At 30.7% G+C, this 17,254-nt stretch overlaps 2 protein-coding genes across 2 annotated transcripts; one reads left to right on the forward strand and one right to left on the reverse strand.

Moving 5' to 3' along the window:
- The first annotated feature begins 4,108 nt into the window (after nt 1-4,108).
- On the forward strand, nt 4,109-7,411 carry LOC111622040. The gene has a single exon (XM_023364351.1). The coding sequence runs from the start codon at nt 4,157-4,159 to the stop codon at nt 7,121-7,123; it is 2,967 nt and encodes a 988-aa protein (XP_023220119.1). The 5' UTR covers nt 4,109-4,156; the 3' UTR covers nt 7,124-7,411.
- A 5,863-nt stretch (nt 7,412-13,274) lies between these two features.
- LOC111622041 (GLIPR1-like protein 1) lies at nt 13,275-16,438 on the reverse strand. The gene is made up of 6 exons (XM_023364352.1): nt 16,132-16,438; nt 15,349-15,564; nt 15,171-15,265; nt 13,675-13,760; nt 13,504-13,584; nt 13,275-13,420 (listed from the first exon to the last, which is right to left on the reverse strand). The coding sequence occupies exons 1-6, from the start codon at nt 16,378-16,380 to the stop codon at nt 13,341-13,343; spliced, it is 807 nt and encodes a 268-aa protein (XP_023220120.1). The 5' UTR covers nt 16,381-16,438; the 3' UTR covers nt 13,275-13,340.
- Between the last annotated feature and the right edge of the window lie 816 nt (nt 16,439-17,254).

Genomic DNA, 17,254 nt, shown 5'->3' on the forward strand with positions numbered 1-17,254 from the left:
TTTTTCAAAGGTGGTCTGATCTCGATGTCGGGCTCCATCCTTTCCATCTGGCCAACCTCACTGTGGGTCTGACCGAATCTATAATGGACCCGGAAGAAAAAGATTCATCTTAATGTTCACAAGAACATTAAGCTATTCCCAATTGTGGGCATGGCCGAACCCACAACGGATACGATTATAAAATTCTTTTAGTGTTCCCTATGACAGAACACAAAAATTAAAATCGCCACGTATCGAAAGTTATGATTTGAGACAATAAATAATGATCACAAAGTATAAATTTCTGATTTTACGTGTACTTATCCACATTACAGCAAATATGTTCTACAGATTCGGACATTGACGGATTTAGAAATATGGCGCTTTTAACTTGTAAGAGCAAAATATGCTAATAGTGACCATTTTCAGAATAAAATGATGACCAAACTTCTTAAGATATTTTTTTTTTCGGGTCTCCTGTAATATTAAAGTTGTTTTCGCCGATTCTGGTGGTCTTTGTTTCCATGCAATCAGATTCAAGGATTGGACTTTGCAAACACAAAGTCCAATCCTTCTGATTGGACTTTGTGTTTGCAAAGTCAGTTCAGTTCAGAGGAGAATATTCTACACAGTTGGAAAAATGTTGCACAAACTAGTATAATAGATAGAGATAATTAGAAAGCCGTATATAATTTGGATAGGCGATAGTTCCGATTTAGTTGTATCAATATTTATTTGTATCATTGTATTTATATTTGTATATTTATCCGATTTAGTTGTATCAATTTAGTTGTTGGGTGTGATAACAGTCGATACAAGTACGTTAAGTAGTTGTAATCTGTGGAAAATCTTTATAAAATTGTAAATAAACCAGTTACAAGTTGCTCAACTTTCCCGGCAACATTTAAAATTTTGGTGGCGCCATCTGTTATCATATTTTATTAAAATTTTTTTATATTTTTAACTATTATAAAATGACGAAAAGCTTAACGAGTAAAATCGTCATTAAGTCCGACCCTACTGGATATTTAAATACGACCTCCATTATCTCTCTACACCCTCGACCTTTAAGAAAAAACAGCAATATATATAACCGATTCTAGACTAATTTGACTCAACATTTCCAAAGCACGTATAATTTTTTTTGGGAATAATCCATATAAACTATGCTATAAACAAAAAATTGTAGGATTACTTATCGAGTGTGTACCGTTCGACGACGCCATTGCTTAAGCTTGTTTTCGTCGCGGAGCGGCGCATCGAACGGCGGCATATTTGTTGTATATCTATTTAGCGATAATATTTACCTTTCAAAATTACCGTTTTAATGCTTGTCATATTTTCCGACCACTAGATGACGCTTCTACACGTGCGTGCAGGAAGCGACTAACACTCGACTTCATGCATTCCTTGTCAATATTATAATAAGACAATAAAACAATTAACACTTATTGACAGTAGTAGTAGCAGTAGTAAGTTAGTGTGGGCTATACTGTACTGACCATCAACCCCGACTTTAAAAATAACATCTTCCTCTTAAATTTCACACAAAGCCGATGTTAATAGGTGTAAGCCGAGATAATAAACGGAGAGTTCTTAAATTTAATATGCTTATTTTTGCGTTTTTGAATTAAATAACAATAAAATACACATGAAAGAAACGCTTTCGGAATTCCATGAGTATTTTACGTCATTAGAAAGAAGACAAAATAAAGAAATTAAACATATAATCGTAGTTTTTTGATGTAATGTTGACAGTTTCACAGTTTTAGAATAAAAACGCGTTCGTTTTTTTAATGCCGTTGAGGAATGTATGACCTCACTTAAACCGGCATGCCTGTTTTTACCATAGGGAAATATGTGATATCATGGTCTCTCCCGGATAGCCCGACATGCCGGACAATCCGCGAAAATACGACATGAGGAATTATTGTCAGATTTATGTAAGATATAAGCGAGATAAGCCATAGTTTAGGGCTTAACTATAAATGGTATTTTCGGTCGATGATAATTTTGGAGGATTCTTTTCAGTGCTTTGGAGTCCCATTATGGGTAAATTCGACCCGTAAAGAAAGAAGAAAAGAAGACAGATTGAAGAATACGTTGTGTTTTTCAGCAATAGATCATCACGACTGAACACGTTTTTACCATATGAAACCTCAACATCCAAAACTGGAGAGTCGACACCTAGGACACGGTGAGATGTCTAATGTCGGTACTGTAAATAAATGCCTCAAATAATAACTGGCCTTGATTTTGTACAGTGCCAGACCATTTCAATAAATTTTTAAAATATTTCAAATTATTTTTAATTATCAATAATAACTTTTAAAAATATTTTAAAAGATTTAAATGCATAGGCCTATATTAATTTTAATACGATTGTATTTAAAGTTTTTCATGTGTTTTCATTATATAGATAAGCAAATGGAAATTTGTTGTTAGGTTATAGAAGCTTATCAGTGTTCTTTAATTGCTAGGCAAATATTTTTTTAAATTTGATTACTAACGTAATATTGGATTTCACTTATCCATGTCAAAAGCTCAGAATTTTTAACTGATTATATATACAATTTAAAATAACAAATACATAGATTAGTATTCTAGAAAACATAAGATTTTAATGGATACTCGTGTTTTATATTTCTTAAAATTATTTCATAATGGCAGTTTCCAAACTATTATGCTGATATTAATCAAGTATAGTCCTGCTAACGTAAGTTGGCATTTGTCGAATCAGAGAACCATTCATAAGAGAGAAAGGGATACCAATGCTTCAAGACTAGAATAAACAATTAACTATGTACAGTACAGTACAATTAATAAAGCAGTATCTCCCCCTACAACTAATTGAAAAGTAGATTAGTCTGATTTGACAACTGCCAACTTATGTTGGAAGAACTATAATAACGTCTAGAATAAATAGATGTTTATGTAAAATCAGACTAAAGTATATTATTTATCTTGTACTTTAGAAAACGAATGTACAGATTGAGGGAGAAGTCGGGACCGCTCCGAACAGTGAAGAACTCAGTAATTCAGTAGTAGTATAGAAATAGAAGATAAAACATAATGTAAATTTTAATTAGGAAAAGATTTTTTGTGAAAATTTTCCACTGTTTGTTTTCCTTTTTTGTTGGTAGAGGCCAGGATCCCTTGGACCGCTACTGGTCCCGAATATCTTCAGAGCGAAGAGAGATACAAGTGTAGCGATACAATTTAGATGCAGAAGAGAGAACTTTTTTGGCACTACGTTGGGAAGACTTTGTGAATGTATTCCTTATGAAATGCTGTCATAAAATTATAGGTTACAAGACTCTTCTCAATGAATATTGTTAAGAGAATTCAAAATGGAAAAAAACCAATCCGCGAGGCGCGAACCCGCAACCAACTTCCACAAATCGATGGTTTTACGCGCTCGGCTGATGGTGATTGCGTACTGTTATAGTTCCTACAAATTTGTAGATAGAAATTTCCAAAGACGATCCTTAAATATCAATAACATGTGAAGATCTTCGACAAATGAGGACCCAAGAGCAAATATCAAGGCAACGATAGCCCTCTAATTAAATTTCTAATTTGTGAAGAATTAACTGAAAATGTTAAGAAGTAGAATATAAAATTTGGAAATTAAAATTTATAAAAAATGTAGTAAAAATAAATTCTAATTATTCAATAAAATTTCATAAAGTATAAAAATTTGTGCAAAGTTCAAATTTATTAATTAAATAAAAGCTAATATTAAAAAAAAAGAGGTCTTATCGCACTGATGACTTGCAACAAACCTAATGGAAAATTTATTAGATAATTGATATAAATAAAGGATAGGATCTTTCTCACGAGAACAAAATTTCTAAAAATTATAATGCACAAGAATTAAATTTGTATATCGTTACATTTGTATGTTTAATTATACTGTATATATTTATAGACTGTAAATATATAATACATACATATATATATATATTTATTTTTATAAAAAAGTGTATTAAGTAGATTAAAGAATATATCTAACAGTTCACAAGGCCTTGAATTCGTCATCGATGCAGGTGTTTATTTTCCACAAGATAAACTGTAACGTAGCTATCAAGGTTTCAATATTATTCGATAAAATGAACAGATTGACAGCTGTCTACCTTCTGGTATTTGTTAGTATGTCATTTATTTTTCTGTAAACATGTATCTTTATTGCTTATTAATTCCGATTTTACTTCGAGAGACTACGGGATTACAAGACGAAACTAAAAAGATCATATCTGCAATTGGTAAAATTTCTACAGATTTTAATGCAAATATAATTCCTGCTAAAGTTTCTTTGAAGTCACGAAGACCGAGATCGATTAAAAGGTATCCTCAAACAATTTGCACACCTTGGGATTCTTGCAAAGATAGATGTGGAGAAGGAACCGTATCGCCTCCTTATTCCTGTTACTGTGATTCTTTATGTTCTTCATACGGAGATTGTTGCGTCGATTACGAAGAAGTGTGCCATACTTTTATGGCACCATCAGAAGAGCAACGTTATGCATCTTGTTACACGAACGAGCGTTTACCTCAACAAATTTACATAGGTAATTATTGTCCCGCAAATTTCACGAGTACAATTTTAAATAAAAAGTGTAGTAACAAACTTGCGCCTGTAACTAGTAGCAACGGTCGGGTTTATTTAAATACTTACTGTGCCCATTGTAATGGTGAACGAAAGAATCTTTCTTTATGGGAAATTTCTAAAAATGGTTGGACTTTTGAGCCACCTGAATTATTCCCGGAACCACGAATGTGTTTCAACGCAATTGAAAAATGTAGCAAAACAGGTATGAAGTTTAATAATGAAGATTTGAACGATTTATGCCGAAAATTTACAGGTCCAGTTTCGGGTGGTAAGTCCAAATTATTTTATAAAAATATCTTTTGCGCCTATTGTAACGGTGAAGATTTAAGACATTTATCGTGTCCAATGTGGTCATTTAATAGTTTAAGATCGCTTAAATATTTGGAAAGTCATCTACAAAAGGTATTTTCTGAAGAGAAACTTCAAACTCTATCGAGAGGTAAAAATAACGATAACATACCTGCAGCCTTTTCTATTTTGTTAAATTTTGGACTGGATGGCAAAGAACGAATGATGTTCTCGACCGAAGACGAAGAAGAAATTATCAAAAATCAACGTCGTTGCGGAAAATCAAAAATTTGGGATCCATTCAGCAACATTTGTCGAACATTATATTGCAGTACAGAATATGTATTGATAGATTTCAAATGCGTTCCAAAATCAGAAGTAATTGATAATACGGATCCCAATGAAAGACCAGACATGATAGATGTAGATTCAAATTGTATTCATCTAACACTAAGTTTTAACGTAGAATTTTCTGATTTAATTGAACATAACATATCAAATGAGTGGATATTTAAGGAACAATTACAAGAATCTCTTGCTGTATTTTTTCAAATAACTGCAAATCGCATTCAAGATATGAATATTACTTTAATACCTTATAATACATCTAATGATAATTATACCAGAAATGTTTCGGAGGATATTAAAATAGAATTTGAAGCTGAATTTAAATTATGCGAAAGTACTAATAGCTCCAAAAAGGAACCTTCCGTGGATAATATTGTATCGATGATGGCAAGTTCTGTTTCTCTTGATGCGTTTTACTTAGACATAGCAAATGTGAAAAGTAAAGTATCTCAGATTCATCAAAGTATAGATACTTTATCAACTTGGTGCTCCGCTTCAAGAGGAGGACAACACAAAGAATACTGGAATCAAGATTTTACACTAATTTTAAATAATGACAATAATAGCTCTAATATGATTAAAGAATTATACATTAACAAAACCGGTAAAACATATTCTAAAGGGCAATTTGTGGCTAATATACTATTTCAAGGATCTAGACATAATGAAAATTTGATAAATGTAAGTGGATTCGTCATCGTATGTGAACATAGTAAGGTTGTACTTGATCCATCTTGTCCTAGATTAAAATTAGAAAAAGACGAGTATAAAATATTACAAAATAGCACCTTAATATATACAGGAAATTCAGAATTAGGCCCTTCTATGGATTTATCTGTTTACGAACGTGTCGAGAATGATAGTGTTCTTGTTTGTTATAATATAACTAGATTTAAGAATTGGATGAAACAGGATTATATAATGGAATTTGATAAAATTCAAGCTTATCTTAGTTTGATTCTTTCTTGTGTTTCAATAACGGCATTAGTTATTGTGTTATTTACATATATTATCTTTTCGAAATTGCGAAATCTTCCGGGATGGAATACCATATTTTTAACAACTTCAATATTATTAATGCAAATAACCTTTCTTCTCGGTCAAAGAGGAACCGTCAAAGGAACTCTATGCCAAATTGTAGGGATTTTGACACATTTTGAAATTCTAGCATCATTATTTTGGATGAACATAATGGCTTACGATTTATATAAGACTTTTGGAAACAAGAACATGTTGAATTTAGAGAGAAAGATCACAACATTATTTTGGTATATTTTGTACGCTTATGGCATGCCCGCTGTTATTGTATTATTTTCATACTTGATGGATAATTTTAATCCAACTTTTGGTGCTTTTTATGGTTATAACGATATTTGTTGGATAACAAATTCCAAAGCTGCATTAGTATTTTTTGCATTTCCATTGGCCATCATTGTAATTGTTAACATTTTACTATTTAGCTTTACAGTTCGTGCCATTAAAGTCGTTCAAAAAATGATTCGATCGAAATCCGATCAAAAGCAGAAGCAAAATGATGCTTTTTTATATCTCCGAATGGCAACAGTCATGGGTTTCACTTGGATCCTTGCATTCCTTGCTGCTTGGTATCCGCGTGATAAGCTCGTTGGTGAAATATTAGCTTATCTTTTTATTATTTTTAATACTTTACAAGGTCTTTTTATATTTTTTGGTTTCGTTTGTAATAAAAGAATTTTAAGATTTTATAAAGATAAAATTACAAGTTTAGAATTACGAGGTTTTAAAACATGTTCATCGTGTGGAAAATTTCGCTGTGTTTGCCAAACGAAACAAATTTGTCGAAGTTCGTCCACTGAAACTACTTTCAATTCAATTTCTGAATCTGTTCCTACTTTAATTAGTTTTAAATCTGTTTAAATCTAAACGAATATCGCGATTTGCAGCTCTGGTTTATCGTATTGCAAATCCATGAACAAATGAATTGTTATCGGTTTAAATATTCCTTTGTATAAATATGTTCCATATTGGTCTCGTTACTTATCAATTGCTTATATTTTTCGAATAATTCCAATAATAGTCAATCTGAAATCCTAGGGCTTTCAGTAACTAAGGATAATGCATTCGTGTCCATGGATAATAATTAGAAATTAAATTGCATTTCATTTCAATTGCTTCAAGCAAAATTTGCAATTTTTAATATAATTTTTCAACAAGGATCATATTCCCTAAGTAAACATATATATATATATATATAAATTTAATTATTAATACAATATAATACTAATAAACTGAATAAAATAAAAAAAAATTAATGATGATAATGTCATACGACATATATATTTTATGCTATAAGTTTATTGAATTTTTTAGTTTATTAATTTTTATATTATGTTCTATATATATATATATTGACATCGACGTTTTTAACTTAGATTAAGCACTTAAGAACGTAATTAAAATTAATTATTTGAACATATATGTATAGGCTATATGTGTCTGTATTTTATTCTAATATCATATTTATGTAATATATGTTTAATGATTTGTATTGAAACTTAAGTGTACAATGAATGAAGAATGTGTTTTAATGTTTATTTTGATTAAATAAAATAATAAAAATGTATTCATATTTTTTAAAATAATCCAGTAGTTATTGTCTTATTACGTATGTTCATCGATTGGGTTTGTAGATGTTGGTTTATGTCATGGTTGGGGATAGATAAACGGGTTGGGGAGCTGCTAGTGTTCTCACCCTTCGTTTTCGTTCTATGGACAACTGCTCCCAGTAGGCTAAATTGGCAAGAGTTGCGATAGCACGCGTGTATTTTAAAATGGATTTTTGTGGCGTATTTTAATTATTTTAGTTGTACTTTTTAAGTATTTGTAACACACGAATTGAATATTTTATTTTTACAAGCATAAAATAAAGGAAAAAAGCATAAAACTGAATTAGCTGTATGGGAAACTCTGTGAACTTTGACTTATAAGTTATATCCGGTTCGTGAGCATCTCACTGACAACGAGAGAAGTTCAAGTTTAAAATTTGAGCTTTCTACACCCAGTTTTTTTTCCCTCTACGAGCATTTGCAGTGCCTGGTGAAGAAAAGAAAATATAGCTTTTTTTTTTTTTTTTCAATCGCTTATATTTCGGCAACCGCATTACAGAAAATCTTTGAAATTTTGCATACTACCTAAGAAAACAATTTTCTTTCGAATGAGATATTTGGAATTACTTCAGATGTTTGGGGCTCCGAAAATCGGCAACTCTAATTTATGTTAGTCAGTCAGTGGCTTTCTTACTTGGTGGGGAGTCACGGTTACTCCTGATATTATAAACAAAAAGCAATGAGAATGAACAGGTGCTGCGAAGAGAATGTATAGTCATTTTAATTAATAATACTTTTTATTTTTGTTTTATATTATTACAGTAGAGCGTCGATTATCCGAATCAATTGGGGACTGGGGTTGTTCGGAAGATCGATGTTTCGGATAACCGATTATGTACGAAAAAATATATTAATTTATCCCATCTTGACATTTTTCTCCGTTGCGTGTCGCTTCGCGTTGAATTTTCGTCGATGTTAAACCTAACGGAGACTATTGTATCGTTAAAAATTATCTTTTTATTTTGTACAAACAAAATAAATATATTGAAAAATATAAAAACAATAAAAAATTATACTTCAGATGTTAATTTAGTATCAAAAACGTAAAATATTTGAGTAGCCCAAGATATAGCCAAAGATTGCAGCGCCACAGCACTGACGAAAATTTTAATTTGCCGACTGGAATTCTTTCGGATGATTGACTTTCGGATAATCGATGCTCTACTGTATTTTTTTTCTACTTTTCTGGCTGTTATGTATACACAATAGCCGGGATAGTATAAGAGTAAACAATGGAAAGTATAACAAAAGAAAGTAAAGGAATCGTATTAAATTTAACCTTCCGATATTTTTACAAATCTGTACGTTTTGAGAACACCGGAATCCAAAATAGTTAAAAGAACAGCAAAAGAAAAAAAAATCGTGGATATGTATGTACAGTCGACCCCCTATAACGCGGGTTCATATAATGCGGATTCGTATATCGCAGCGAAAAAATTGCGACTGTATTCGTATAAAGACTCTAAAAGAGACTCGTAGAATGAGGTAAAACGTCATAGCCGACTCGTGTCGCGACAGGATTGGTCGAATCTGGACCAATAGTGGACGAGCAGCCGAACTACTTACACTCTACGGAGAGTTTAGGCGGGCAAGTTGAGTTTCTATCGTCTGTACAGTATATAAATTAGGTACTGTAAGTCTAATACAGTACTGTAATTTTATACATTTCTTGTGAAAAAAACATTTCTTATTCAACGGACATAAAAATTATTTCTATTAATGATGTGTCCAAAGTTCAGCGAATTTTTGGCAGAAAAATAACTTATCAGAAAACGCGTCCGCCGTTCGGTGCGCTGCTCCGCGACGAAAACAAGCTTAAGTAATGGCGTCGTCGAACAGTGCACACTCTGTAAGTAATCCTACAATTTTTCGTTTATAGCATAGTTTATACGGATTATTCCCAAAAAATTATACGTGTTTTGAAAATGTTGAGTCAAATTAGTCTAGAATCGATTAATTTTATGGAAGAAAACTTTTCAAACAGCCGTAGTCCGTAAACTGCACACGTGCCGGGCTGTGATTGGTTCATGTATTTAAGGATTCCTACAACGTGAAATTCTTATATAGTGGAACGTATCTACCGCGTTATAGGAGGTCGATTGTACGTGAGTTTGTGTGTGTGTTGACGTCTATTTCGCTTAAAATCTCAAAACGGTGTACAGATTAAAGAACGAAATTTGGCACAGTGGCTTGTGTATAAGGGGCATTGATGCTATTAAATTTTGGTGATGAAAGGTCGAGAGGTTGGGGAGATAGAAGAGGGTCATATATCTCGAGAGGAGTAAAATTTAATGACGATTTTACTCGTTATTAGCATTTATAATATTTTATAAAAGTCACATCTACCTTCAAAATAACGGTTTTTGCCATTTTAAAGTAAATAAAAGTATAATAACAAATTCTGATAACAGATGGTGCCATACACAATTTATTTATTTTTGCTTAATAATATAAAAGTTATTTTTTAATTAAAACTTACAACAGCTAGGAAAATTACACAATTCTCATTTCTAGATTTGCTGCGAAAAACATGCCATTACCATTTTCCTTTCATAAATATAAAATTCATTGATTTGATTACTGAACAAGAACGTATCATTCGATCCTGATCACTCAATGGAGTGTTTGAATGTCTTTATTTACTTGTTGTTTATACGTCTTTAGATGTATGATAGAGTCGTATTACTGTAAATTGAACAAAATTTAAAAGTAAATTGATTTGACTGATCGCCATACGTTTCCCGGTTATATATAACATTCGCAGAAGTAAAAATAATACTCTATGTAACGTGCAACTGATATTACTCAACTTTGGCATATTCGATTTCGAAAGTGGCGAAAAGAAAGACATTGAAACATTAAATAATAAAATAAACGTAACTTTTAGAAAGAGAAGGTAAATTTTTATTTAAAAATAATAATAATTTTAAACTACTTAATTAAATATTCCTGTTACAGCTGTCCCTTGATAATCCGAAAAGATATGGGACCAAAGAAGTGTGGGATTACCAAAAGTATCCGGATTACCGAAAGTGATTACATATTTGGCATTGTTTTGCTAGCAGTAGCCTACGATATTCCCTACTCCAACTGTTCGAACAGAACGGCTCACGGAAAACACACGAAATGTGTGTCATCTTGTAAGAATTGGGCGGGGAGATTCACGTCGCGACATGCTTCTGTGCAAGCAGACACGTAACGGGGACGGGTACCTTGACGGGAGGTGCGTCGGACTACTGAGCATGTCGGATTACAAAACGTCGGACTATTAAGGGACAGCTGTATTTTTATAGATTATCCTTATTTGTTTAATTAATATTTACAGAAACAATTGATTTTAGCTGTTTAAGTCTGAAAATTATCAATTGTGTAAACATAAGATTTCTTTCTGCTGAATTCAAAGTGATATCTTCATATTTAATATGTATAATTGATAATTAAAAGTCTGAAAATTGGAATTGGAACTGATACTTACTTTAAAAATTAATACTGAATTAAACTAAACATAGATATAAATTAATGTTATTATTCAAAATTTTCTTTTTTAATTTTGAATTTTAAGAAAATAACTACCAAAGGGAATCTTACGTTATCTGAAGGGATTACATTACGTCAAATGAGGCACTCTTATTACTCACAAGACAGAGAGTAAAAAAAAAATAAAAAGAAAACCTTCTTTATTGAATTAAAAGCAATAAATATTAATTAAAATATAAATCCAGATTTATATTGAAATCATAATTCTAATTATATCATCGCACAGACAGCGAAATTATATTTCTGAAGTGACAAAAAATTAAATGGCGCCTTGTCTGGTTCTGTTTTAGACTTGTATTTAATAAAAACTTTAATAAAATAATTTATATGCGTGAGTAAGAGAAAAATATTTTTAAAAGAATGAAATGAATATATATATATATATTAATTAGAATGAATAAAAAATAAAAAATAAATTAAATTAGAATAGTTAAATTGTATGGTACTTTGCACGCCAAGCAAATTCTTCAACTTTGGGCACGCTTGCCATTCGATCATCAGTCTCCGTCAGACCCTGAATTACTATATTTTTCTTCCGCAATTCATTTGCCAGTGAATCAACACTATGCAAAAGTAAACTATCTTTGCTTTGCGATTCTTGCTTAAACTTAAAAATTCCCTCTAGTTTAGTTTCAATCTTAGTCGAACTTTCATCGTTTTCGTTATGTCAATTTACAAGCCAATCGATTCTAGCAGACACTTCACTTAAATCATTATTAAACTTTCATCTAAAATTGAACGTATTTCGTTAGGAATCGACTTACAGTAGACCCCCNTTAATTGTATTAATAAACTGTACAGATAAACAAGATTAAAAATCACGATGAATTGTGATTCCAACTATATAGAAAAATAAATTATTTAACTAAAGTAAGAAATAGGAAGGAGTCTATAGGGGATGGAACGTTTAATGCTGCATAAAAGAGGATCAATGTGGATGAATACAGATGTCAACCTTTCGTATGACACAATTCCACATTGGATTACGAGTTATTTTTACAAAAATTGGAGATTTTTTATTTCATATGTTATATCAAAGTTTCAAACGATAAAAGAAAGCTTTATTATATATATATATATATATATATTAAGAACTTCTGAAAAAAAGACAAGAAAATAGCTTTATAACTTCTATTTTACAAATTTAATTTTTATTCAATGTATAAGTAATGTTTTTTAAACTAGAAAAAAAACACATTTTTAAGTTATGTTAAATCCATTAAGTAAGTGATTTAATGTGAAAATATGTTTTTATTAAATGCCATATTAATAACAATTTTTCGAAAATTTATTCTTATTATTTTTTTATACATGTTTTATAATTTAATTCTATTTTTTAATATACTTTTTCTGCAATTAAATACATTATTCTTTGTCATTCCTTCTGTTCGTCCCACCAGTGGCTGCACTGGTGGGACGAATAAAAGGAATGGCAAAGAATGTGGATAAACTACTGAACACTGGACGTGGGTTCGCGCATCACCAACGTGCTGTTCACGTGGAGTTTTCTTCACGTGTTTAGCATCTAGTTTAGCGTGTAAATAATGGCTAGCTTCCTAAAGAATGTCCTTCCAGGAGGTAACCTCATGCCAGTTCTTCCGTGTGTAGCGTTGTCTCAAACCAACAATAAGTTTTAAATATGTAATAATTCTACTTATTCTTTTCAAATTCACATATATTTTAAAATAATTTACATAGTAAGAGTTTAAAAATTAATTAATTATTCTTGAAATTTAAGTAACAATTTAGAATTAGAAATTCTAGTCATGCACCAAAGGTTTTAATAAGAAAAGGGATGAAATAAACTGCTAGAGAATCTTTCAAATAGAACACAATATAAATTTATTAATAAATTAATATGTTCGAATTAACAACTTTTTTAAAATTTTGTATTACATATAATTCAAATTATAATCGTTGAAATAATATAATTAAAAGAAATTTAATGGGTATAACAATCCGATTAAAGCTAATGTGGCTTTTATAGCAATAATTCCATTTCCGGATCGAGCTGTAAAACAATTTGGTAAACATATAAATGTCAGAAACGAAATATGGCAAAAGATATTTTAAATTTATATAAAATTTACTTACTTTCAGCAGCATTCATTCCATCACTTTCTTTAGATTGGATACAATCAATTACTTCTTTGGGTACACTTTTGTCTTCTTTATCTATAAAGGAAATTTTTATTAATGGAAAACAATTTTCCTTCCATTAATAAAAATATATATTTCATATACATTGTCACAACTAGTACTTACCACAGAAATTCCTTACACAAACATAATCCCTTGAACAATAGGCACAATACTCTCCTATTATATAAGGTTGCCTTCTTGTATCCGCACTAAAAAAGAAAACAAATATGAATATTGATGTGAAGAGAGTGAAATAACATATAAAGTATTAGTTTTCAATGAAAGCAATTAAAATTATGAAAACTTTTACATAATTTATTCTAAAAGTCTTAATACAATAATAATATAAATTTTTTAATATTAATTATGTTGTTGTAAATGTTACATAATAATTGTGTACAATAAATATTTCACAAGGTGTTTTATATATATACGTAATTACGTAAAAGTAGTTATAAATTAACTCTTCAAAATTTAATCAATTTTGAAGAGTTAAACTGTAGAGCATGGTATAAAATTTATCCAGTGGCTTTCTACAAAATGATGTTCCTGTGTTTGACATTGGTAAATTTAAATCCTTTGAAATAAAAACAATCTGTAAAATGCACAAGAAAAGAAATTTATTCTACTTTTTTTTAAGTCAGATGTATTAGTAGAGGTGGCTCAACTTAATCAACTCCACCACCTAATTTGATTTCTCCGGTGCATTTGTTTCCTTAAACTTCTCTCTTTCTATGTTATTCTTCCCAGAAATGCAAATAAAATACAATGAAATACAACTGTAGAATACATTCATAAAATTGCAAAATTGATGGCCAAATAATCAAGGCGGTAAAGCCTGCTGCACTAAGTTATTGCAACTTTCATTTCAGTGCGCTAGAATTTCTTGAGCATCTTATTTGTCTTTTCATCCTATGAACTCAGAGGAGCAATGCTCATAATGGGGGCATTTATTGTGTATTATCTGCTCCATTGATTTAATAATAACGTCTTCTGGATACTTCCGTCGTGAGCCATGAAGAGTGAATTTCGTGAAAGGAGCCCACGCGTAACGCTCTCGATGAAAATTCGAACCTTTGTCCCCTAGAGAAGTAGAGTGACGTCTAATTGCATTAACTATCTGGCAATTATCCTGTATATATGCTAGTCATTTATCTTCATAACTATTTATATACAGTATTATATAATATAATTAAATAAATAAAATAATTTAGTTTTTGTTTATAAAGGTAGTATTCTGTTTAAACGTCAGATCATCCATATCTTGAATAGAGTTGCGGGTCTGAGTCCCGCTCCGGGCCGATTCTTTTCTTCCAGAATATTATAAATTGTTTAATATAATTATAATTATTAAATTTAATAAAAGATTGCACCTAACGCCTCCCTCCAGTGACAAATTATTTAGAAAGTAATTAAATATAATCGAGAAAAAGATGTTTGTATATTTATATGTAGATCTAGTTTGATTTAGCTCTCTTATTCTCTCCATGACCGTATACTAACATTTCTTCACAATCCCATATGATTGCATAAAATAGTTTTAATAAATTTGATAGATTTCGATGAAATAAAGGAATAAAAATTAATACAATATATAAAATTCATGTGTTTGAACTTACGGAGGATAAATGTTGCATATCATGAAATGGCCCGAACCGAGATTTTCGCAACTCGATTTTGAACAACCAATTGCGTAACTTTCGGCCCATACAATCTATTAAATTTTAAATTAAATCTATTATTAAAATTTGATCTTATCAAATACAACTTTGTCGATTTTAAATGCTTAATACTTACGTTTTTGAATGAATCACAATTACCATTACATTTATTGGTTTCGTAGGTATAATTAGAATCATTGGCCCATTCGTTTAATAGATGTATTTCATCAAAGGATTTGTTGATTGAACCTCTATTTTGACTGAATTTTTTCTCACAACCAGGAGGACCAAATTCCCTTTTACATTGATCTCCCCAATCCTTAGCGAGATTTGCTAATTCGTCACTCCATATCTACAAAGATATTACAGAATTATATTATTAAAAATTATTCTTTTATATCTACATAATAGTTTCATTTTACATTAAATTCGACCAAATATTTTATTCTCTCTATTTTTTTATATTTTTATACAAAACACGAAATCGTTAAATCCGATTATGGACAATGACATATTTTATACCATCCATCAGTGGCTGAGCGATTTCAACTACTTAGACACTGGTGGACGGTCTAAAATATGAACATTGATAACTGGTCCCTGGTTCGCTCATCACTTTAGCTGTATGGTTTGGTTTGATGGGATACGGCAACAGAATGCCCGGGCAATCTGCCAAGAGGGATTCCTCTCGGGAGGATTTTTTATGAAAATTCTGAAATTCCCTTCTCGGGAGTACCCGTAATGAATAATTATAAAGGCTGATGAGCTTATAAAAAAAAATTAAATTCATCGATCATTTAAACATTTTAAATTAACATTATTACTAGAAAATAGAACTATTAACTGAAATAAATTTTTTAAACTTTTCGTCGAACAGTTATTTCAATTTGTAAATATTTTCTAAATGTAATTCACTTACCACTCTCACTTTATTTGACACAGCATCAAAACTATCCTCTGAAGTTCGTGACTTAAGATTATTTACTTCCTCTACAATTTTGTTTTCTTGATTCGCTTTGAATCCACTGTATTTCAAGGCATCCGGATATTGATAGGAACGTTTAGAAATACTTTTTAATTTGTAGTTAACCCCACCTTTTGTAGAAATGGATAATCCATTGTTTACCCAATACAATCCCAAAAACCATACTATCCAGTTTCGAGTCATGTTTTAAAGTTTTCGAATTGAAATCGCTTCCAGAGAAAAAAAAAAAATGGAGTCTAATTCGATTAATTTTCGTTCGAATTGATTTTAAATTTAAGAATTTAACAAACGATAAATTAAATAATTGCTGACGTCTTTTATAATATTTTATCCGACATTTTTTTATTTTTTAAGATAAAATGTTTATGTAAATATTTAAAAGTTTATTATTATTTTTCCTAACTCATAAATATCTTGTATAGAAATATTTATGATGCTTGTTCATTCTCTTTGAAGCTTAGTAACTCCTGTGTCTTTTGTCGAAAAAATCTAGAATTTTTCAAGGAGGTTTGGGTATTAGGAGTCTGAACTATTAAATTTTGGTGGTTAAAGGTCGAGATAGCTTTTCTAATGATTACATTGCCACTTTGTAGAGCTTCCGAGAGATACGAGAATTCCTTCACGATGTCGATCATTGATGTTACGTCTTTTAAAAATCCAAACTAAACAAATAGTTGGTTAATTCCTCACACAGAACTGCGTACTAATGCTAATTGAGATGGTCCAGAACAAAACGTGATATTTCCATCTTGGGGAAATACTTATTTTTTATTAGATAGTGTTATATTAGCTAAAAGTATCTGCAAATCGAACCAGACTTAAGTCTGTAATACATTAATTTACAATAATGATATAATACTGTATTTTATATAATTCAAAATATCAGTTTTTACCTTTCCTTGACAGAAAGTTTATNATTTACCCGCCTAAACTGTCCGTAGCGTAGCGCTGGACAGCGGAAAATAGTTCGGCTGCTCGTCTGCAATGACGAGTTGGCAATGACGTTTTACCGCGTTTTACGCGTCCCTTTTAGCGTCTTTATACGAATATTGCCGCA

Source organism: Centruroides sculpturatus, unplaced genomic scaffold (assembly GCF_000671375.1).
Source record: "Centruroides sculpturatus isolate CEXI.00-Female unplaced genomic scaffold, Cexi_2.0 scaffold11, whole genome shotgun sequence".
NCBI lineage: Eukaryota > Metazoa > Arthropoda > Arachnida > Scorpiones > Buthidae > Centruroides > Centruroides sculpturatus.